At 45.1% G+C, this 24,001-nt stretch overlaps 1 protein-coding gene across 8 annotated transcripts in view; it reads right to left on the bottom strand.

Annotated features, from left to right (window-relative positions):
* Window positions 1–5,098: 5,098 nt before the first annotated feature.
* LOC132385628 (zinc finger protein ZFP2-like) overlaps window positions 5,099–24,001 on the bottom strand; it is a 29,658-nt gene continuing 10,755 nt past the window's right edge. For all 8 annotated transcript variants that reach the window (XM_059957801.1, XM_059957800.1, XM_059957798.1 and 5 more), the window contains one exon: window positions 5,099–10,890. In XM_059957801.1, coding sequence (XP_059813784.1) covers window positions 9,209–10,240 — 1,032 coding nt within the window. In that variant the 5' untranslated portion in view covers window positions 10,241–10,890 and the 3' untranslated portion in view covers window positions 5,099–9,208. The remainder of the gene's footprint in view (window positions 10,891–24,001) is intronic.

The following is a 24,001-nucleotide window of genomic DNA, read 5'->3' as shown; positions in this document are numbered from 1 at the left end:
CCAGGTCTGGGATGTTTCAGGTCGCGTCCACGATATTCTGAAGTGGGAAGGTGAACTGCCAGAGATCATAGAGACATAGGCAGGAAAGGGGAGGAGATCCTGAAAACAGACTACAGGGAATTAGGAAGGAAGTTGAGAAGCAGGACGCCACTGTCTGTGCCACGTGACAGTGAGTACAGGAATAGAGTGAGGTGGAGGGTAAATGCGTGGCTGGGGGATTGGAGCAGGGGGCAAGGATTCAGATTTGCCCCTTGCTCCAATCCCTCAGCCACGCATTGGGACCTTTTTTTAGGGCAGGTGTGACTTGTACAAAAAGGATGGGTTACACTTAAATCGAGGTGGGGGGGGGGGTCCAATATCTTGGCGAGTTAATTTCTAAAGGCTATTGGGGAGAGCTTAAACTGGAATTGCTGGGGTTTTGGAACCGAAATGAAGAGATGAAGGAAGAGGGGGTTGGCTCACAAATAGAGAAAGCTTGGAGACAGAGTGAGAGGGAGGATTGGCAGGTGATAGGGAAGGGACGTGCTCAGACCAATGCTTTGAGATGTGTTTATTTTAATGCAAGGAGTATTATGAACCAAGCAGATGAGCTTAGAGCGTGGATCAGTATTTGGGGCTATGATGTTGTGGCCATTACAGTGAATTGGATGGCTCAGGCAGGAATGGTTACCTCGATTGTCAGGCTTTAGATTTCTCAGAAAGGACAGGAAGGGAGGCAGAAGAGGTGGGGGCGTGGCACTGCTGATCATAGTGTCACGGCTGCAGAAAAGGAGGAATTCATGGAGGGATTGTCTACAGAGTCTCTACGGGTGGAAGTTAGGAACAGGAAGGGGTCAATAGCTCTACTGGGTGTTTATTCCAAATAGTAACAGAGACATCGACGAGCAGATAGGGAGACAGATTCTGCACAGGTGTAATAATAACAGGGGTGTCATGGTGGGAGATTTTAATTTCCTAAATATCGATTGGCATGTCCCTAGAGCGAGGGGTTGAGATGGGGTGGAGTTTGTTAGGTCTGTTCAGGAAGGTTTCTTGACGTAATATGTAGTTAAGCCAACAAGAGGAGAGGCTGTACTTGATCTGCTATTGGGAAATGAACCTGGTCAGGTGTCAGATCTCTCTGTGCGAGAGCATTTTGGAGATAGTGATCACAATTCCATCTCCTTTACCATAGCATTGGAGAGGGATGGGACCAGACAAGTTAGTAAAACGTTTAATTGGAGTAAGGGGAAATATAAAGCAATCAGGCAGGAACTTGGAAGCATAAATTGGGAACAGACGTTCTCAGGGAAATGTATGACAAGAAAGTAACAAATGTTCAGGGGATAGTTGTGTGGAGTTCTGCATAGGTACGTTCCAATGAGGCAGGCAAAGGATAGTACGGTACAGGAACCATGTACAAAGGCTATTGTAAATCTAGTAAAAAAGAAAAGCTTACAAAAGCTTCAGAAAACTAGGCAATGATAGAGATCTAGAAGATTATAAGGCTAGCAGGAAGGAGAATGAAATTAGAAGAGCCAGAAGGGGCCATGAGAAATCCTCGGCGAGCAGGATCAAGGAAAACCCCAAGGCATTCTACAGGTATGTGAAGAGCAAGCGGATAAGACGTGAGAGAATAGGACCAATCAAGTGTGACAGTGGGAAAGTGTGTATGGAACCGGAGGAGATACCAGAGGTACTTAAATACTTCAGTATTCACTACGGAAAAGATCTTGGCGATTGTAGGGATGACTACAGCGGAATGAAAAACTTGAGCATGTAGATATTAAGAGGATGTGCTGGAGCTTTTGGAAAGCAGCAAGTTGGATAACTCACCAGGACTGAATGAGATGTACCTCAGGCGAGGAAGAAGATTGCTGAGCCTCTGTTGATGACCTTTGCATCATCGATGGGAATGGGAGAGGTTTCAGATGATTAGACGGTTGTGGATGTTGTACCCTTATTGAAGAAAGGGAGTAGAGGTGGCCCAGTAAATTATAGACCAGTGAGTCTTGCTTCAGTGGTTGGTGACTTGATGGAGAAGATCCTGAGAAGCAGGATTCATGAACATTTGGAGAGGCATAATATGATTAGGAATAGTCAGTATAGCTTTGTCAAAGTCAGGTCGTGCTTTACGAGCCTGATTGAATATCAGAAGGATGTGACTAAACACACTGATGAGTTTAGTACAGTAGATGTAGTGTATATATATGGATAAGGCACCTCATGCAAAGCTTATTGAGAAAGTAAGGAGCCGTGGGATCCAAGGGGTCATTGCTTTGTGGATCCAGAACTGGCTTAAATACAGAAGTCAAAGAGAGGTGGTAGATGGGTCATATTCTGCATGGAGGTCGGTGACCAGTGCTGTGCCTCAGGGATCTGTTCAAGGACCCCTCCTCTTCGTGAGTTTTGTAAATGACCTGGATGAGGAAGTGGAGGGACGGGTTTGTAAATTTACTGAAGTCACAAAGATTGGAGGTTGTGGATAGTGTGGAGGGCCGTCAGAGGTTATATCGGGAAGTTGATAGGATGCAAAACTGGGCCGAGAAGTGGCAGATGGTGTTCAACCATCTACAGATAAGTGTGATGTAGTTCATTTGGTAGGTCAAATATGACAGCAGAATAGTATGGATGATCATAGGGATCTTCGGGTTCAAGTCCATAGAACACTCAAAGCTGTTACGCAGGTTGACTCTGTGGTTAAGAAGGCATATGGTGCATTGGCCTTCATCAATCCTGGGATTGAGTTTAGTATCCGAGAGGTAATGTTACAGCTATATCTGTATCTGGTCAGACCCCACTTGGAGTACTATGCTCAGTTCTGGTTGCCTCACTACAGAAAGGATGTGGAAACCATAGAAAGGTGCAGAGGAGATTCACAAGGATGTTGCCTGGATTGGGGAGCATGTCTTATGATTGAGTGGCCTTTTCTCCTTGGAGCGACGGAGGATGAGAGGTGACCTGATAGACGTGTATAAGATAATATGCATTGATCGTGTGGTTAGTCAGAGGCTTTTTCCCAGGGCTGAAATGGCTAGGGCACAGTTTTAAGGTGCTTGGAAGTAGGTACAGAGATGTCAGGGGTAGGTTTTTTTTTACACAGAGTGATGAGTGTGTGGAATGGGCTGTGAGCGATAGTTTTGGAAACGGATACAATTGGTCTTTTAAGATACTCTTGGATAGGTACATGGAACTTAGAAAAATAGAGGGCTATGGGTAACCCTAGGTAATGTCTAAGGTAAGGACGTTTGGCACAGCTTCGTGGGCCGAGGAGCCTGCATTGCGCAGTAAGTTTTCTGTTTTCTATGTTTTTTTTTTCTGTAAGGCATGATGTGGAATGTGTACCAACCTATTAGCCGTTGATTTTTCTTGGCGAGAGACAATAAGATTGGTCTTGGGCTTTTGTTTGAGCAGAGATGAAGAGGGAATATGCTGGGGAGAACCAGTCAGAGCATACAATCCAGTGGGAGACCTGTTTGTTTAAGATAGATTGCGAGCAACATTTGGAAGCTGGTGTGTGCTTTCACGTTGACTGAGGGCCAACGTGTGTGATGGAGTTGTTCAAGATAAGCTCCAACTTGTGCACATTTGTCTTTTTAATTAGAATTTGCCCATTTCTTTTTGTTCTTCTTTACTAACCCTTTAGTTAAGATTCATAAATATTATTTCTTTAATCATATGAAGAGTATTGTTTGTTATTTCATGGCATTAATTTGTAACAGGGTATAAAACCACATAGCATCCACACTAACAGGGGGTTTGGTGGGGTGGGGGCTCGTGCCCAAATTTCCCATGGTTGGTGGGACCAGAGACAGCCAAGGAAACCACTGTTTCATAAGATGAAGTGATAAGATGTTCAACACCACCTCCTCTCCAGACACCCGTTCTTCCCTGAACCTGCACCTACCTCCCCACCAAAGAAGGAAATATACCAGCAGGGACAGAACATTGACTGATTGGCAGGAGACAAAGTGTAGGAATAAAGGGAGCCTTCTCTGATTGTCTTCCAGTGGCTTTTGCTGTTCCACAGGTTGAGGAAGACAAATGCAATAATAGCATTCACTTCAAGAGAACCAGAACATAAAAGCAATGATGTAATGCTGTGGCTTGACGTTGGTGAGGCCCCACTTGGGGGCAAGTATGGGCCCTTTATCTGTGTTGGCATTGGAGAGCCTTCAAAGGAGGTTCAGGATTGAAAAGCTCGTCAGGTGAGGTGCATTTGATTGCTCTGGGTCTCTACTCATAGGAATTCAGAAAACTGAGGGGTGACCTCATTGAAGCCTATCGAATGGTGAATGGCATCCATAGAGTGGGTTATGAGAGGATATTTCCTATGGTGGGAAAGTCTAAGAGAAGAGGACACAGCCTCAAAATAGAGGGAAATTCTTTTAGAAAAGAGGTAAGGAGGAATTTTTTTAGCCAGAGTGTGGTGAATCTGTGGAGTTTGTTGCCAGACAGCTGTGGAGACCAAGTTGTGGCTTGTATTTAAGGCCGAGGTTGATAAATTTTGACCAGTCAGGGCACGAAGAGATACTGGGAGAAGGCAGGAAATAGGTCTGTGAGGGAAAGTGAATCAGCTAAAATCAAAGCGAACTTGATGGGCCAAATAGCCTAATTCAACCTCTATATTTCATGCTCTATCTCATTCTAGCTTACTTAATCTTCCCTCTCCTAATTTCTTTAAGTCCGCATCTATTGGTTTGTAAAGCTTCAGATTCCTGCAAATTTTTGCTATAGTGTATGCCCTCCCTTTTCTTTTTATGCAGAACGTGACTTCCCTTGCCAGACACGATTGCCTCATACTCCCTTTAGAATACTTCTCTGCCATTGTGATATACCTATCCTGTGCCTTTTGCATTGGCCATTGCCGCCATATTGTCATCCTGCAGGTTTCCCATTCTAATCAACTTTGGCCAGCTCCTCTCTCCTGCCTGTCGTTCCCTTGACTCCACTGTATTACTGATACTTTAGAGATAGTGCAGAAGAGGTTCATAGTGATTTTGCCTGGATTAGAGCTACCATGTAAGGAGGTCAGATAAACTTGGGTTCTTTTCTCCGAAGTGGAGGAGGCTGTGGAGAGAACCGACAGAGCTTGAAAAGAATTACGAGAGGCATGGAATAGATAGTTCGCAATTTTATTCCCAGGTGTCTAATATCAGAGTATACATTTAGAGAGATGAGGAGAGGAATTTCTTTAGCCAGAGGGTGGTGCACCTGCGGGACTCATTGCCACAGACAGCTCAGAGATCAAGTCAATAGGTATATTTAAAACAGAGGTTGTTCGGCACTTGATTAGGAAAGGTGTCAAAAGCTTTGGGGAGAAGAAAGGAGAATTAAACATAGAAAACATACAGCATAACACAGGCCCTTTGGCCCACAAAGCTGTGCTTAACATGTCTTTAGAACTACCTAGGCTACTCTATTTTCCTAAGCTCCAGGTAACCATCCAGGAGTCTCTTAAAAGACCCTTTCATTTCTGCCTCCACCACCGCCGCCGGCAGCCCATTCCACACTCTCACCCCTCTGCATGAAAAAACCCATGACATCTCTTCTTTACCTACTTCCAAGCACCTGAAAACTATGCCCTCTGGTGCTACCCATTTCAGCCCTGTGAAAAAGCCTCTGACTATCCACACGATCAATGCCTCTTGCACACCTCTATCAGGTCACCTCTCATACTCTGTCGCTCCAAGGAGAAAAGACCAAGTTCACTCAACCTATTCTCATAAGGCAAGCTCCCCAATCCAGGCAACATCCTTGTAAATCTCTTCTGCACTCTTTTGATGGTTTCCACATCCTTCATGTAGTGAGGTGACAAGAACTGAGCACAGTACTCCAAGTAGTGTCTGACCATTATCCTATGTAACTGTGACATTACCTCTTGGCTCTTAAATTCAATCCTGCAATTGATGAAGGCCAATGCACCATATGCCTTCTTAACCACAGAGTCAACCTGCGTAGTAGTTTTGAGTGTCCTATGTATTCGGACCCCAAGATCCTGCTGATCCTCCACACTACCAAGAGTCTTGCCTATAATGCTATACTCTGCCATCATATTTTACCTACCAAAATGAACCACCTCACACTTATCTGGGTTGAACTCCATCTGCCACTTCTCAGCCCACTTTTGCATCCTATCAATGTCCGCTGTAACCACAGCCCTCCACAATATCGACAACTCCCTCAACCTTTGTGTCATCAGCAAACTTACTAACCCATCCCTCCACTTCCTCATCCAGGTCATTTATAAAAGTCAGGAAGAGTAGGCGTCCTAGAACAGATCCTGGAGGCACACCACTGGTCACCTGCAGAATATGATCCATCTACAAGCACTCTTTGGCTTGTGTGGACAAGCCAATTCTGGACCCACAAAGTATTGTCCCCTTGGATCCCTTGCCTTACTTTCTCAATAAGCCGTGCATGGGGTACCTTATCAAATGCCTTGCTAAAATCCATATACCCTACATCTACAGCTCTGCTTTCACCAACGTGTTTAGTCACAACCTCAAAAAATTCAATCAGGCTCGTAAGGCACAACCTGCCTTTGACAAAGCCATGCTGGTGATTCTGAATCATATTATGCCTCTTCAATTGTTCATAAATCCTGCCTCTCAGGATCTTCACCATCAACTTACCAACCACTGAAGTAAGACTCCCTGGTCTATAACTTCCTGGGCTATCCCTACTACCTTGCTTGAATAAGGGAAGAACATCTGCAACACTCCAATCCTCCTGTACCTCTGCCATCCTCATTGATAATGCAATCATCGGCAGAGGCTCACAATCTCCTCCCTCACTTCACACAATAGCCTGGGGTACAACCCGTCCGGTCCCCGGTGACTTATCCAACTTGATGCTTTCCAATCATCCGTGCAATCCTTTTCCGTAATGAATACTGAAACAAAGTACTCATTAAGTGTCTCTGCCATCTTTTCTGGTTCCATAAACACTTCCACTGTCACACTTGATTGGTCCTATTCTCTCATGTCTTATCCTCTTGCTCTTCACATATTTGTAGAACGCCTTGGCGTTCTCCTTAATACTGTCTGCCAAGGCCCTCACATGGCCCCTTCTGGCTCTCTTAATTTCATTCTTAAGCTCCTTCCTGCTAGCCTTATAATCTTCTAGATTCCTACCATCCTAGTTTTTTGAACCTTTCATAAGTTCTTCTCATCTTCTTGACTAGATTTAGCCTTTGTAAACCACAGTTCCTGTACCCTACCATCATTTCCATCCCATTGGAACACATCTACGCAGAACCCCATGCAAATATCCCCTGAACATTTGCCACATTTCTTCCATACGTTTCCCTGAGAACATCTGTTTCCATTTTATGCTTCCAACTTCCTGCCTGATACCTCATAATTTTCCTTACTCCAATTAAACATTTCCCTAATTTTTCTGTTCCTATCCCTCTCCAATGCTGTGGTAAAGGAGATAGAATTGTGATCACTATCTCCAAAATGCTCTTCCACTGAGAGATCTGACACCTGACCAGCTTCTTTCCCAATACCAGATCAAGTACAGCCTCTCCTCTTATAGGCCAATCAATATTTGGGAAATTAAAATCTCCTACCACAACCACCTTGTAATCATTACTCCTTTCCAGAATCTGTCTCCCTTTCTGCTCCTTGATTCCCCTGTTACTATTGGATGGTCTTTAAAAAACACCCAGTAGTTATTGACCCTTTCTTATTCCTAACTTCCATCCACAGAGACTCCGTGGACAACCCCTCCATGTCTTCCTCCTTTTCTGTGTGACACTATCTCTGATCAACAGTGCCATGTCCCCACCTCTTTTGCCTTGCTCCCTGTCCTTTCTGAAACATCTAAAGCCTGACATTTGAAGTAGCCATTCCTGCCCCTGCACCATCCAAGTCTCTGCAACAGACACAACATTATAGCTCCAAGTTTTGATCCACACTCTAAGTTCATACACTTTATTCACAATACTCCTTGCATTAAAATAGACACACCTTAAACCATCGGTTTGAGTGTGTCCCTTCTCTGTCACCTGCCTAACCTCCCTATTGCACTGTCTCCAAGCTTCCTCTATATGTGAGCTAACCTCCCTTTCCTCCATCACTTCAGTTTGGTTCCCACCCCCCAGAATGGAGTGAAGAGGGAAAATAGAAGATAATGGGACAGCGACACACAGCGCTATGGTTTATGGGGGGCTGAATTAAGCACAGGCAGATGGGACAGACTAAGATGGGAGTTCTTGGCTGGCACGGGGCAGTGGGGCCCATCACCAATTTGTTTTCCAATCTTAGATGTCCATTGAAATTATTTTGCATTGGTACATGCTTTCAAACAATACATTTCAAAGTAAATTTCTTATCAAAGTACATCATCAACCATATACACTACTATTGAACGATTCATTTTGTTCTAGGCATGGCATCTCAATGCTCACCCACAGCCTGGGAGGGGGGGGGGAAATGGGACCAAATCCAGAAGGGAAGGGTGTGTCTGGAACCGTGTGGGAGCCCTACCTCCTTCCCCTCAATCCCCTTCTCCCTTCTCTCCCCTCCACTTCATAACTGTATGTTAGTGTGTGCCCATCACTGATTGCCCCTTCCCCCAATGCACTCACTGCTGCACACATCCTAAACTTCACAAGCTCCAATGATCCTAAAATGTTATGCCCTCATTCCTACACCAACTCCTTAGCCACATGATTAACAGTGTAATCTTCCTATATGGCCACACTGGCATGTGGCACAGGTAGCAATCCAGAGCTCCCAACCCCAGAGGTCCTGCCCTAAACCTTAGCACCTAACTGCCTTTGCAGAACCTCATCACTCAACCTACCCATGTCATCAGTACCAGCATGCACCATGACCTTTGGCTATTCACCTTCCCAGTTAAGAATTCTGTGGATTCAATCCAAGATGTCCCAGAGCCTGGTATCCAGGAGGCAACATACCATCTGGGTGCATCCCACTGTCCTGCCTGGAATTTCTACTGTTCTAACTGAGCAAATGTAAAGGGGGAAGGGGAATAAAGCTTCACCTACAGATTTTTTTTTTGTCTTCTCTAACTGAAGCCTCTCTTCGCTGAAACCTCGAAGAGATTCTGATCCGTGACTGGCATCTGGTCAAAGCTTGGGAAGTGACGCGTTCCGATGACTGAGTGAATCCCTTCCCACATTTCGAGCATGTGAAGGGTCTCTCCCCAAAGTGAACTCAGTGGTGTGACACAGGGGAGGATGACTGAGTGAATCATTTCATTCAGAGTGGGTGAAGGGCCTCTTTCCAGTGTGGACTCTGTAGTGAGACAAAAGGCTGGATGATTGAGTGAATGCCTTCCCACATTCAGAACACGTGTATGGCCTCTCCCCAGTGTGAACTCGCTGGTGTCTCTGTAGCGTAGATGAGAGCGTGAAACCCTTCCCACATACAGAACAGGTGAATGGCCTCTCCCCTGTGTGAACTAACTGGTGTGTCAGTAGGTGAGATGACCGAGTGAATCCCTTCCCACATTCAGAGCAGGTGAATGGCCTCTCCCCAGTGTGAACTAACTGATGTTTCCTTAGTGTGGATGAGTGAGTGAATCCCTTCCCACAGTCTGAGCAGGTGAACGGCCTCTCACCAGAGTGAACCAACTGGTGTACCAGTAGGTGAGATGACCGAGTGAACCCCTTCCCACATACAGAGCAGGTGAATGGTTTCTCCCCAGTGTGAACTCGCTGATGTACTTTCAGGTCCGATGACCGAGTGAATTCCTTCCCACAGTCTGAGCAGGTGAACGGTTTCTCCCCAGTGTGAACTCGTTGATGCTCCTTCATTTGGAATGACTGAGTGAATCCTTTCCCACATTCAGAGCAGGTAAATGGCCTCTCCCCTGTGTGAGCTCGATAATGTCTTTGTAGTGTGGATGAGTGTGTGAAAGCCTTTCCACAGTCTGAGCAGGTGAATGGCTTCTCCCCGGTGTGAACACGACGGTGTCTCTGTAGTGCATGTGAGTCTGTGAATGCCTTCCCACATTCAGAACAGGTGAACAGCCTCTCCCCAGTGTGAACTCGCTGATGTGCATTCAGTTGCGATGACCGAGCGAATGCCTTCTCGCAGTCTGAGCAAGTGAACGGTTTCTCCCCAGTGTGAACTCGCTGATGTACTTTGAGGTCAGATGACCGAGTGAATTCCTTCCCACAGTCTGAGCAGGTGAACGGTTTCTCCCCAGTGTGAACTCGCTGATGTACTTTGAGGTCAGATGACCGAGTGAATTCCTTCCCACAGTCTGAGCAGGTGAAAGGCATCTTGTCGGAGTGAATATGTACACGTTTGTTCAGTTGAGATTACGGAGTTAATCCTTTTCCACATTCAGAGCAGGTGAATGGCCTCTCACCAGTCTGAGCAGGTTAATATTCTCTCACTGGTGGATTTTCTAGTATCATTAGCATTGATGAAAGAATGAATTGCTTCCCAGTCAGAACAGGTGGAGCATCTCACTATGGGGTGAACTTGCTGATGTATCTTCAGACTGGATGATTAAGAAGATCACCTCCCATACAGAGCAGGTGAATGGCCTTTCCCCACTGTGAACTCACTGGTGTGTCTGCTGGCAGGCTTCGAGTAACTCTCTTCCCACACAGAGAAGGAGAATGATACCTCACTGTGATCAATTTTCGGGCAATTCAGGAAGTCAGGTGTCAGACGTCTTTAATGCCTCGCACAATCAATGCAGTTGAAGAACTGATCTCTAATGAATAACAGAGAACTACATTTCAGACACAAAGTACATTTCCAGCTGGAATGAGATACTTCTTCATCTCCAAGGATCGACAACTGATATATCAGTTTTGCAAGGAAATATCTGGTCACTCCTTAAATATCTGGACAGAGTCAGCAAAACTGATGTGTTGTTGTGTTTGGGACTCTCATACACAAATTTTCTGCTACTTCAAACCTGCAAAATATTTAAAAAAAAGACATGAAATGGTGAAAGAGTACTTCAGGTGAGATTTTTGTCTGCTGTGAGCTCACACGTTCACGTTGCTACAAAGTTCAACTCCAGTTGGAGGAGCTCATCTTCTAACTGGGCACAGATCAGGCATCCTAGCTGACCATCGAATTCTCTGATTGAATCCCTGTATCAGAATGGGACATATCTGCCCTTCATCAATCAGTGAATGACTCAGTTTGTCTCTCTCCATTAGTATTATTTCAATTTCTGGTCACGTCCCACAGCTCTACAAAGAGCACTTGTGAATATACATCTGATCCTGGAGATGTTCTAATCACTCAAATCCTCTCCCAACAAGTGATTGACAGTGTTAACTCAGCAATGCAAATACCAATGAATATGATGGGGGGGGGGGGCAGTAATCTTTCTTATTGGAGTGTGGGATGTTTGTAACGTGTAAGCTACAGGTCACTTGTTATCCAGGACCAAAGGTGTTTGTTATCATTATGTACCCAGACAGAATAGCACAAAACAAGTTCTCATAGGTAGAAAGGTCCAGAACAAGGGGAGGTGGAATAAAAGTGATTTTCAAAGAATTAAAGCAGTTAGAAAGATTTGTTTTTTAAAAAATGCAGCACTAAGTGACATTTTCATTGACTGGAAGGTAAAATGCCCATCCAAGATTAACTGGGATTTATATTTATTTCCAAGTTCCTAATCATTCGATTTATATAGACGGAGGTCGGCAGTGTTTGGGACATCAATCCGCTCCCATTTCCTCCATCTGTGCTTCCAAATGCCCTAAGGACAGGCAGAGGAAACACCAGCAGTGTCACCCATGGCAGCCTCTTTACCCAGAAATCCCACGACCAAGAAACTGTCTACCCATCACTCACAGGGTCTGGGTACAGATCGTGGGGCTGAGAGGGGGAAAGGACCGGGACTGTCCCATCGACCAGGACCACAGCATGTAAAGGGATCACAGTATTTGTCTCTCAGTCATGGCTTGAATGCCAGTGCTGAAAGTCACTGGAGCCTGGAACCCCACTCCTACCTGTGGCGAATGATTATGAGCCTCTCATCCACTGAACACCATCTACAACCACTCTTTGCTTTCTGTGGGCAAGCCAGTTCTGGATCCACAAAGCAATGTCCCCTTGGATCACATGCCTCCTTACTTTTTCAATAAGCCTTGCATGGGGTACCTTGTCAAATGCCTTGCTGAAATCCACATACTCTACATCTACTGCTCTTCCTTCATCAATGTGTTTAGTCACATCCTCAAAAAATTCAATCAGGCTCGTAAGGCACAATCTGCCTTTCACAAAGCCATGTTGACTATTCCTAATCATATTATGCCTCTCCAAATGTTCATGAATCCTGCCTCTCAGGATCTTCTCCATCAACTTACCAACCATTGAAGTAAGACTCACTGGCCTATAATTTCCTGGGCTATCTCTACTCTTTCTTGAATAATGGAACAACATCCACAACATCCGGAATCCCTCCAGTCTCCACTGATGATGCAAAGATCATCACCAGAGGCTCAGCAATCTCCTCCCTTGCCTCCTACAGTAGTCTGGCATACATCTCCTTTGGTCCCAGTGACATATCCAACTTGATGCTTTCCAAAAGCTCCAGCACATCCTCTTTCTTAATACCTACATGCTCAAGCTTTTCAATCCATTATAAGTCATCCCTACAATTGCCAAGATTCTTTTCCGTAGTGAATACTGAAGCCAAGTATTCATTAAGTACCTCTGGTTCCATACACACTTTTCCACTGTCACACTTGATTGGTCCTATTCTCTCACATCTTACCCTCTTGCTTTTCACTTGTAGAATTCTTTGTGGTTTTCCTTAATACTGTCCGGCAAGGCCTTCTCATGGCTCCTTCTGGTTCTAATTTCTTTCTTAAGCTCCTTTGCCTTATAATCTTCCCAATCACTATCATTACTTAGTTTTTTTGAATTTTTCGTAAGTTCTTCTTCTTTTACAACAGCCTTTGTAACACCACGGTTCCTGTACCCTACCATCCTTTCCCTATCTCCTTGGAACGAACCCATGCAGGACTCCACGCAAATATTTCCTGAACCTAACCAGGTTCATTTCCCAATAGCAGATCAAGTCCAGCCTTTCCTCTTGTCGGCTTAACTACATATTGTGTCAAGAAACCTTCCTGAACACACCTAACAAACTCCGCCCCATCTCAACCGCTCACTCTAGGGATATGCCAATTGATATTTAGGGAATTAAAATCTCTCAACACTTATTATTACACCTTTCCAGAAACTGTCTTCCTATCTGTACCTCGATGTCCTTGTTATTATTGAGAGGTCTGTAAAAGACACCCAGCAGTTATTGACGCTTTCCTGTTCCTAACTTCCACCTACAGAGACTGTAGACAATCTCTCCATGTCTTCCTCCTTTTCTGCAGCCGTGACACTACCTCTGTGAGGAGTTGAGGATATATAAAAAAAATCATTTTGAACCTATGTAACCTCTGGCTTAAAGAATAATTGGAACTGACCAGGAATTTTTGAACTGAAGTAAACTCTGTCTTCAGCAGTAAGCAAATAAACCGGCTTATACTAGTTCTCTTTTAATTTGCAGAGAGACATTGAGAATTTGATAAATTGTACCCTCGTTTGAGTAGGGGGGGGGGAGGGGAAGACTCATTGATAAGGACAGGAATGAATATCCATCTGTAATTAAAACCTTGATTTAGCAGAGTCTCTTATCTGTAACTAAGTTTTGCACCAATAGACTTGGTGGGAGTACCAGTTCTAATAACATCTACAACAGTAATGTATGGGACTTACTATGTATAAATATACGACTGTAACCTAAGTAGTTCCACTTGTTAGATGGTGGCAGTATAACTGGGTCTCAAACTCCTGCAGGAGGATGCGCAATAAACTGTTGCAACTATAAGAAGCTGGTCTCACGAGTTTTATTCAGATTCAACTTTAACATCTGATTAACAATGCCGCACCCCCACCTCTTTTGCCTTCCTCCCTGTCTTTTCTGAAACATCTAAAGCCTGACACTCGTAGTAACCATTCCTGCCCCTCAACCATCCAAGTCTCTGTAATGGCCAGAACATCATAGCTCCAAGTACGGATCCATGCTCTAAGCTCATCCACTTTGTTCATAATATTCCTTGCATTAAAATAGACACACCTCAAACCACTGGTCTTGTTATGAGTGATGAACAGACCTGATGGACAATGGGGTGCAGAGTTAACCATTCCCCTCCCCCCGAGAACTACGAACTATTGCTGTTGTCACACTGCTCATGATAGAGAGAGACGAAACACAGGCACGAACATTCGCTACAGATAAGAGGGAGAGAGGGACTGTTGACTTATTATGACTCTTCCTGGATTTATTCACTTACACTACAAGGACGTTACTTTGCTCGTTAACATTCCTCAGGAGACAGCAGGAGTGGCCTGATTTGATGAACACAGTCATTCAGAATTGATGGATAGCTGAGACCCCTTGAGTGGGGATAAGAAGACAGGTCTGGAGAGACACGCTTCAGACACACCAGTGGACACTGATTGAGTGTTGGAACCCACAGGAAAGGTGGGGGGCTTCAGAGACCGAACCAGGAGATTGGTCAGTAAAACTCACAGAGTTACAGCAGGGCCGGTGGGGACTTGTGTGTGTGTGTCCACTCATGCCAGAGTGACGAGTCCACCACAGAAGAACGGTCTAGCAGAAGGATGGAGGGGTCATAGCTGAATGACCACCACAACAACGGTGTAACGGAATCAAAAGGCAACAGGAAGGTTTGCTGACTGCAGCTGCTTAATCTCTCGCTCTCTCTCTTTCTCCAACGATTACAACACAACAAGCATAACTACCTCAGCACTCATGAACTGAACTGAACTTTATACTTTTCTATGACAATTCATTTACCCCTAGACATCGATAGAGCTTGTTTATTATTGCTGATTATTATTCCTACACTTTTAGGTTTATTACTGCTAACTTGTGTTATATGTATATTTGCATTATTGGTATTGTTTTGCTTATTTTACTAATAAACACTTTTGAATATAGTACCACCAGACTCCAACGGACACTTCTATCTTTGCTGGTCTAACATCCAGTTTCGGGGTACGTAACAAATTGGGGCTTCGTCTCGAGATTTGATTACCAAATTGGGGGGCCAGTGAATCGGGATAATAGTCCCTTATCTGCTCTGGTTGTGTGGATAACCCGACGGGGAACCAGCAGAGATGGAGATAGACAAATTTCTAAAAAACCCGACTTCGGGGGCATTAGAGGATGCCAGGAAAGTGGAATTGGTGAGTGTTGTGAGATGACTGAATCTCTCGGCGGTGAAACCGGCGACGAGAAAACTGGAAATACAGAGAGCAATAGCTGAGTATTATGTATGCCAAGGTGTGTTTCCGTCAGGGGCTTTGGACCTGTTCCCAGAGAGGAAACCAGCCAAGGGTGAGGTTCAGTTACAGATGGAACAATTAAGGTTGGCTGAGGAGGATAAAAAGAGGGAGCATGAACTCCAGATGAGGCAGCTGGAGGTAGAGAGGGAGAGGGAGGTGGCTGCAAGACGGAGAGAGGAGGCTGAAAGGGAGGAAGAAGAAGCTGAAAGGCAGAGGGAGGAAAGAGAGAGAGGCAGCATGAGCTGGAAATGGAGAAGTTAGAGGCATCGCAGGGAAGAGACTGGGCAGCCAACCCAAATGAGGGGTTCAAGATTGGTCAGGAGATCCAGTTGGTACCTCCATTCGAGGAGATGGATGTCGATAAGTTCTTCCTTCATTTTGAGAAAGTGGCTGTGAATCAGAACTGGCCTAAGGGGAAATGGGCTGTTCTGTTACAGAGCGTACTTAGGGGGAAGGCTCAGCAAGCGTACTCGGCATTGTCCATAGATGAGTCTAAGGATTATGAGGAAGTAAAAAGAGCTGTACTGAGGAGTTACGATTTGGTGCCAGAGGCATACCGGCAGAAATTCCGGAACTTGAGAAAGCCATGGAACCACACGTATTTAGAGTTTGCCCGTGAGATGCAATTGTATTGTGATCGTTGGAGCGCCTCAGAAGGTGTTGTTGGAGATTATGATAAACTGTTACAGTTAATACTGATGGAGCAGTTCAAAGGTTGTATCCCTGAGAGTATGAAGATGTACTTGGATGAGAAGGAGACAGAGACTGTCTGTGACTGCCAAGTTAGCAGATGAGTATTCTTTAACCCACAAGTCAAAGTTTTCCTCAAACAAGAGCTACCAGAGAGGCAGTAGGGACGGTAGAGAAAGCCCGCTGGCTAAGACAGAGAATAAGTTGGGAGCTAGTGGAAAAGGTAAGGAGGAGGAAAAACAGGCTGGCAGGAAGGTTCCTAGCTTTACATGTTATAATTGTGGGAAAGCTGGTCATATAGCATCTAAGTGCTTTGCTCTGAAGAAGGAGACAGGAAAAGGGAAAACAGCAGTCCCTACAGGTTGCATTGAGCTGGTCAGCAGATCGATGAGGAAGGCAAAGGTAGACAGAGCTCAAGAGGGGCGTGAGAAGTTTATCTCGGAAGGGATGGTGTCTATGAAGGAAGGAGAAACCCCAGTTCCAGTGCAGATCTGGAGAAATACTGTGGCTGATCAGTTATTGATTCTAAGGAGGGTGGTAGATTTCAGTCCCGAGACTGAGACTGGGGAGGTTGTGTTAAGAGGTATTGGAAAAAGGACGGGGGCTACCTTTGCACAGGATATTTCTGAAATGTGACCTGGTATCTGGACCAGTCGAAATAGGGGTGCAGTCGAAACTACCAATGGACGACGTGGACGTCCTACTAGGTAACGATCTGGCAGGTGGTGACGTGCATTCAGCAGTGAAGCTGACAAGTAAGCCTGTAAGTGCTGAGGACCCGCCCATAGATTCCAAGATTTATCCCGCATGCGCAACCACTCACAGCATGTCTAGAAAGGCGGCTAAGAAAGGAGCCAGTCTAAATGAGTCCAGTGTTGATTTAGCGGAGACATTTTTGCCGACCTTGTATGAAAAGGGGTTACCGGATGAAAAGGAAAAGGATAGTGGATCTAAGGAGAGTAAAGGAGAGAAGGTAGATCTACCATTAGCAAGGAGGGACTTTATGAAGGAACAGAGTCGTGATGAGGAGCTTGTGGTGTTGAAAGAATCAGCCCTTTCTGAAGTAGAGATTGATAAAGAACCAGAGGGATACTATCTGAAGGAGGGAGTGTTAATGAGGAAGTGGAGGCCGACCACGGTGCCAGTCAATAAGGACTGGGCGGTGGTACACCAGGTAGTAGTTTCGAAGGTTTATCAGGATGAAATTTTGAACTTGGCTGATAAGGGACCTCTAGGTGGACATTTGGGAGTAAGGAAGACAGTAGATAGGGTTATGAAAGATTTTCATTGGCCAAATATGAGGAAGGATATTGCTGACTATTGTAAAAGGTGCCATACTTGTCAGGTGGTAGGAAAGCCAAATCAGGTTATTCCTAAGGCACCCCTCAGATCCATACCCGCCTTTGGGAGCCTTTTTCCCGAATCATCGTGGATTTTGTGGGTCCTTTGCCTAGAACTGCGAGCGGGCGGCAGTATGTCATGACCATGATGTGTGCTGCTACTCAATTCCCAGAGGCTGTGTCCCTTGGGAACATTAGGACTCCTGCAGTGGTAAAGGCCCTCACTAAATTTTTCACCACGGTAGGGTTACCTAGAGAGATACAGTCAGATCAGGGAAGTAGCTTCACGTCCCGTACATTTCAGCAAATGTTGACACAAATGGGAGTTAAACAAATTCTAGCCTCTGCATACCACCCGGAATCTCAAGGAGTGTTGGAAAGATTCCATGCGACCATGATTAAAACTTACTGTTAGGAAAACACTCGAGACTGGGATGATGCATTACCACTTCTGTTATTTGCAGTGAGGGACACGGTTCAGGAATCTCTGGGGTTCAGTCCATTTGAGCTTGTTTTTGGTCACAGGCCAAGAGGACCTCAAAGAAAAATGGTCTAGTCCGAACGTGCAAGTCAATGTGATTGACTATGTTTTGAGGTTCCGTGAAAGGCTCCATAAAGTTTGCGAGTTTGCAAAGCAAAATCTTAAAGACTCCCAGCCTACAATAAAACAATGGTATGATAAACGAGCCCGAGAGCAAGAATTTCAAGTGGGCGATAAGGTTTTGGTCCTGTTCCCTGTAGTTACCAACCCCCTACAGGCAAGGTTTCAAGGCCGTACAAAGTGATTAAGAAACTAGACTCGCTGAATTATGTGATCGAAACACCTGATAGGCGAAAGCCGAGACAGTTGGTGGACCCCCACGGTGGTCGGTGTTGTCGCGAAGACCGATGAGGCAGAAAGGATTGATAAGGAAGGGCCTGAGCATTTTGAAAAGATAAGCATAGTACCCACCAGACTAGAGAACACTGTTATTTTGGCCAACTTTGCTGATAAGGTCAGTCATTTGGAGCCTGCACAAAGAGAGCAGCTGACACAGCTAATTAACCGGCATGCAGATTTATGCCCAGATATTCCCAGGAGGTGCAAAGTAACAGAGCATGATGTTATTGTTACCTCAGCCCAGCCGATTAAACAATCCCCTTATCGGATGAATTTGGAAAAGAGCAAGCTAGTGGAAAAAGAAATTGAGCATATGCTAGCTGCTGGTATTATTTGTGAATCTTCGTCTGCATGGGCATCTCCATGCGTGGTTGTACCGAAGCCGGACAGTAGTATAAGATTCTGTACAGATTACAGAAAGGTGAATGCCATCACACAAACAGATGCTTATCCTATCCCCAGGGTGGATGATTGTACTGATAAAGTGGGTAAAGCAAGATACATCACTAAGATTGACCTGCTAAAGGGATACTGGTGTGTTCCTTTAACTGACAGGGCTCGAGAAATTTCAGCCTTTGTCACACCATCAGGGTTCTATGAATACAATGTGTTGCCATTTGGAATGAAAAATGCTCCAGGGACATTTCAGAGAATGAATGACGCAGTGATTAGAGAGTTAACAAACACAAAAGCTTATATTGACGATGTAGTGGTCTGGAGTGATACATGGGATGAACACCTTGAGGCTGTGGAGAAGCTGTTTAAACGAATGTCTGCAGCCCATCTCACAGTGAACCTCGCAAAGAGTGAGTCTGGCCATGCCACGATCACGTACCTGGGGTATGTGGTAGGACAGGGGTAGTTGGCTCCTGTGCAGGCTATTTCCGAGATTCCTGCCCCAACAAATAAGAGGGCATTGAGAAGGTTTTTGAGCATGGTGGGGTACTATTAAATTTTGTAAGAACTTTGTGGATATTGCCCTCCCGCTTTACAAAACTCCTACGGAAGGAGGAAAAATTTAAGTGGAGCAGTCCTTGTCAGGAAGCTTTTGAGAAGTTGAAAACCATACTGTGCCATCACCCTGTGTTAAAAGCACCTGACCTTTTGAAACCTTTCTCCCTGGCAACTGATGCAAGTGATGAGGCTGCAGGGGCAGTCCTATTGCAGAAAGCAGGGGATGGGGTGGAACACCCCATGGTGTATTTCTCTCGAAAGTTCAATGTGCATCAGAGAAATTACTCCACTGTGGAAAAAGAATTGTTGGCACTTATCTTGGCAATACAGCATTTTGAGGTCTACATTTGTTCTGCACAGAGACCATTAATTATTTATACTGACCACAATCCCTTGGTATTTTTGGCTAACATGAAAAATAAAAATAGGAGGTTACTAAGTTGGAGTCTGTTGTTACAGGAATTCGATATTAAGATACAATATGTAAAGGGGAGTGACAATGTAATTGCTGATTGTCTATCCAGATGTTAATTTGAAAATGTATCTGTATTGTAGTTAAGACCACTTCTATATTTAGTTAAACTCTGTAATTCAGTAATATGCTTTATTAGATAATTTTCACCTTGGTGAAAATTTCCAGAAGGATGGGGGTGTTATGAGTGATGAACAGACCTGATGGACAATGGGGTGCAGTGTTAACCATTCCCCTCCCCCCGAGAACTACGAACTATTGCTGTTGTTATGCTGCTCATGATAGAGAGAGACGAAACACAGGCACGAACATTCGCTACAGATAAGAGAGAGAGAGGGACTGTTGATTTATTATGACTTTTCCTGGATTATTTACTTACACTACAAGGACGTTACTTTGCTCGTTAACATTCCTCAGGAGACAGCAGGAGTGGCCTGATTTGATGGACACAGTCATTCAGAATTGATGGATAGCTGAGACCCCTTGAGTGGGGATAAAAAGACAGGTCTGGAGAGACACCCTTCAGACACACCAGTGGACACTGATTGAGTGTTGGAACCCACAGGAAAGGTGGGGGGCTTCAGAGACCGAACCAGGAGATTGGTCAGTAAAACTCACAGTGTTACAGCAGGGCCAGTGGGGACTTGTGCTTGTATCCACTCATGCCAAAGTGACGAGTCCACCACAGAAGAACGGTCTAGCAGAAGGATGGAGGGGTCATAGCTGAATGACCACCACAACAACGGTGTAACGGAATCAAAAGGCAACAGGAAGGTTTGCTGACTGCAGCTGCTTAATCTCTCGCTCTCTCTCTCTCCAACAATTACAACACAACAAGCATAACTACCTCAGCACTCATGAACTGAACTGAACTGAACCTTATACTTTTCTATGACAATTCATTTACCCCTAGACATCGATAGAGCTTGTTTATTATTGCTGATTATTATTCCTACACTTTTAGGTTTATTACTGCTAACTTGTGTTATATGTATATTTGCATTATTGGTATTGTTTTGCTTATTTTACTAATAAACACTTTTGAATATAGTACCGCCAGACTCCAACGGACACTTCTATCTTTGCTGGTCTGACACTCAATTATGGGGTACTTAACAGTCTGAGCACGTCCCTTCTCTATCACCTGCCTATTCTCCCTCTTACATTGTCTCCAAGCTTTCTCTATTTGTGAGCTAACCACCTCTTCCTCCATCTCTTCAGTTTGGTTCAGTTTGAAGCCCCAGCAATCCTAGTTTAAACTGTCCCCAATAGTCTTTCCAAATCTCTCCACTAGGATATTGGTCTCCCTAGGATTCAAGTGCAACCCATCCTTTTTGTACAGGTCACTCTTGCCCTAAAAGAGATCTCAATGATCTAGAAATCAAAGGAGGCATGGGATCCAAGGGGATATTGCTTTGTGGATCCAGAACTGGCTTGCCCACAGAAGGCAAAGAGTGGTTGTAGACACGTCATATCCTTTATGGAGTTCAGTGACCAGTGGTGTACCTCAGGGATCTGTTCTGGGACCCTTATTCTTAATGATTTTTATAAATGACCTGCATAAGGAAGTGGGGGGGGGGGTGTGTTGTGGATAGTGTGGAGGGCTGTCGGAGGTTACAGCAGGACATTGATAAGATGCATAACTGGGCTGAGAAGTGGCAGATGGAGTAAGTGTGAAGTGGTTCATTTTGGTAGGTCAAATATGATGGCAGAATATTGTATTAATGGTAAGACTCCTGGCAGTGTGGAGGATCAGAGGGAACTTGGGGTCCAAGTTCATGAGACGCTCAAAGCAGCTGTGCAGGTTGACTCTGTGGTTAAGAAGACATATGCTGTATTGGCCTTCATCAATCGTGGAATTGAATTTAGGAGCCAAAAGGTAATGTTGCAACTATATAGGACCCCACTTGGAGTACTCTGCTCATTTCTGTGTCACCCCACAACAGGAAGGACGTGGAAGCCATAGAAAGGGTGCAGATGAGATTTACAAGGATGTTTCCTGGATTGGAGGGTGGGGGGGGGCATGCCTTATGAAGACAGGTTGAGTGAACTCGGCCTTTTCTCCTCGGAGCGACGGAGGATGAGAGGTGACCTGATGAGGTGTATAAGATGATGAGAGGTATTGATGGTGTGGATTTTTCCCAGGGCTGAAATGGCTGCCACAAGAGGGCACAGGTTTAAGGTGTTTGGGAGTAGGTACAGTGGAGATGTCAGGGGTAAGTTGTTTTTTTTTACTCAGAGAGTGGCGACTGCGCGGAATGGGCTGCCGGCAATGGTGGTGGAGGCCAATACAACAGGGTCTTTTAAGAAGCTTTTGGATAGGTACAAGGAGCTTAGAATAACAGAGGGCTATGGGTAACCCTAGTAATTTCTAAGGTAGGGACATGTTCGGCACAACTTTGTGGGCCAAAGGGCCTGTATGGTGCTGTAGATTTTCTATGTTTTCTGAATATGAATCCCTGCGCCCCCTCCCCCCCCCAGCTTCAAACCCTCAGCCATGCATTTATCCTCCACCTAATTCTATTCCTGATCTCATTGTCATGTGGCACAGGCAGTCATCCCGAAATTACTACCGAGATGTCATTGATACCATTATGTACCACAACCTCTGGCTGTTCCCCTTCCCACTTTAGGATATCATTGACGCGATCAGAAACATCTCTGATCTGGTTCCTGGGAGGCAAACTACCATCCGTGTTCCTTTCCTGCATAAACAGCCTGTCTGACCCCCTAACTATAACCCACTACCACTGCTGCCATGTTCTTCTATTCCCTACCCTTCTGAGCCATAGGGGCAGACCATGTCCCAGAGGCACAGCCACTGTTGCTTCCCCCAGGTAGGCCATTCCCCCATCCCCAACAGTACTCATGCAGGAGTACTTATTGTCAAAGGGTACAGTCTCTATCCTCTGATTCCTCCCTTCCCTATGTAGGGCTCTCAGTACCAGTAACTGTGTTGTTAACTGTTCAGGCTAACAAAACGGCTTCTCTGTAATGTTACTTAATGCTATATTGGGTTTCTGTTTCTGCAATTATGTTTGGGTTATAATTGCAGAAAAGGGGGAACTAACCAATGGAGAATTATTATGCTATCTTGTACGTGTGAGCTGAACAGGAGTTCGCAAGCTTTTTCTGGAGGCAAGTGAGGAAGACGGACATGTGGGGAGCGGACAGTGGTTCCAGGGCAGCAGATACTGGACGTTGGTGGTTTGGACGGCAGCTGAAGGCTTGGAAGGTTGTGGATGGAACCAGAGGTGTGAGCTCCAACATATTAAAATATTATGTGCACAAACTGATAAACTTGCTGATTTGGCTCCTTTAGGTTATCAGTTTCTACCATCCCATCACTAAGAAATAACTATAAAGTTGCAATTATTTACTCGCCTTTGGTGTATTGTCTGGTACTTGTATGTATGGGGGGGGGGTGCCATTACACTGTATTTACACCGAAGTACTGCACTATTGGCGGGCGATGGCAGTTCACGCTAGGTTAACGGGGGGGGGGGGGGGGGTAAATTGGGGGTACGGATGCTACACCTCTCCTGACTGTTACCCACTTATTTGACTCTCCAGGCTGTGACCAACTGCCTACAGCTCCTATCTTTCACCTCACTTTCCTTGACCAGACGAAGGTCATCGAGCTGCATCTCCAGTTCCCTAACATGGTCCCTAAGGAGCTGCATGTCAACGCAACTGGTGCAGATGTGGCCGTATGGGAAGCTGAGAGTCTCCCGGGCTTCCCACATCTGACACTGATCACAGAACGCTGGCCTCTCACACATTCTTCCTGTATGTAATCTACACAGATAACCTAACTCACCTTGACCCGCTGAGCCAAAGCCTTCCTACTGTCTCCCTCTACTCCATAGCCCACTCTATAAAGCTATCTCCTTTTAGAACCATAGAACACTACAGAAAACAGGCTATTCAGTCCTTCTAGTCTGTGCCAAAACTTTATTCCACTAGTCCCATTGACTTGTACCCAATCCATAACCCTCCAGACCGCTCCCATCCATGTATCTACCTAATTTATTCTTAAAACTTAAGAGTGAGCCCACATTTAACACGTCAGATGGCAGCTCGTTCCATACTCCCACCACTCTGATATAAAGAAGTTCCCCTAACACCTTTCCCCCTTCACCCTAAAGCCATGACCTCTTATATTTCTCTCTCCTAATCTAAGTGGAGCCTACTCGCATTTACTCTGTCTATACCCCTTATAATTTTGTAAACCTCTATCAAATCTCCCCATTCTTCTACGCTCCAAGGAATAAAGTCCTAACCTGTTCAATCTTTCCCTGTAACTCAACTCCTGAAGACCCGGCAACATCCTAGTAAATCTTCTCTGCACACTTCCAAT

The sequence above is a fragment of the Hypanus sabinus genome (assembly GCF_030144855.1).
Source record: "Hypanus sabinus isolate sHypSab1 chromosome X1 unlocalized genomic scaffold, sHypSab1.hap1 SUPER_X1_unloc_2, whole genome shotgun sequence".
Taxonomy (NCBI): domain Eukaryota; kingdom Metazoa; phylum Chordata; class Chondrichthyes; order Myliobatiformes; family Dasyatidae; genus Hypanus; species Hypanus sabinus.
Note: the sequence above shows the minus strand (reverse complement) of the source record. Positions and strands in the feature narration are given on the sequence as shown.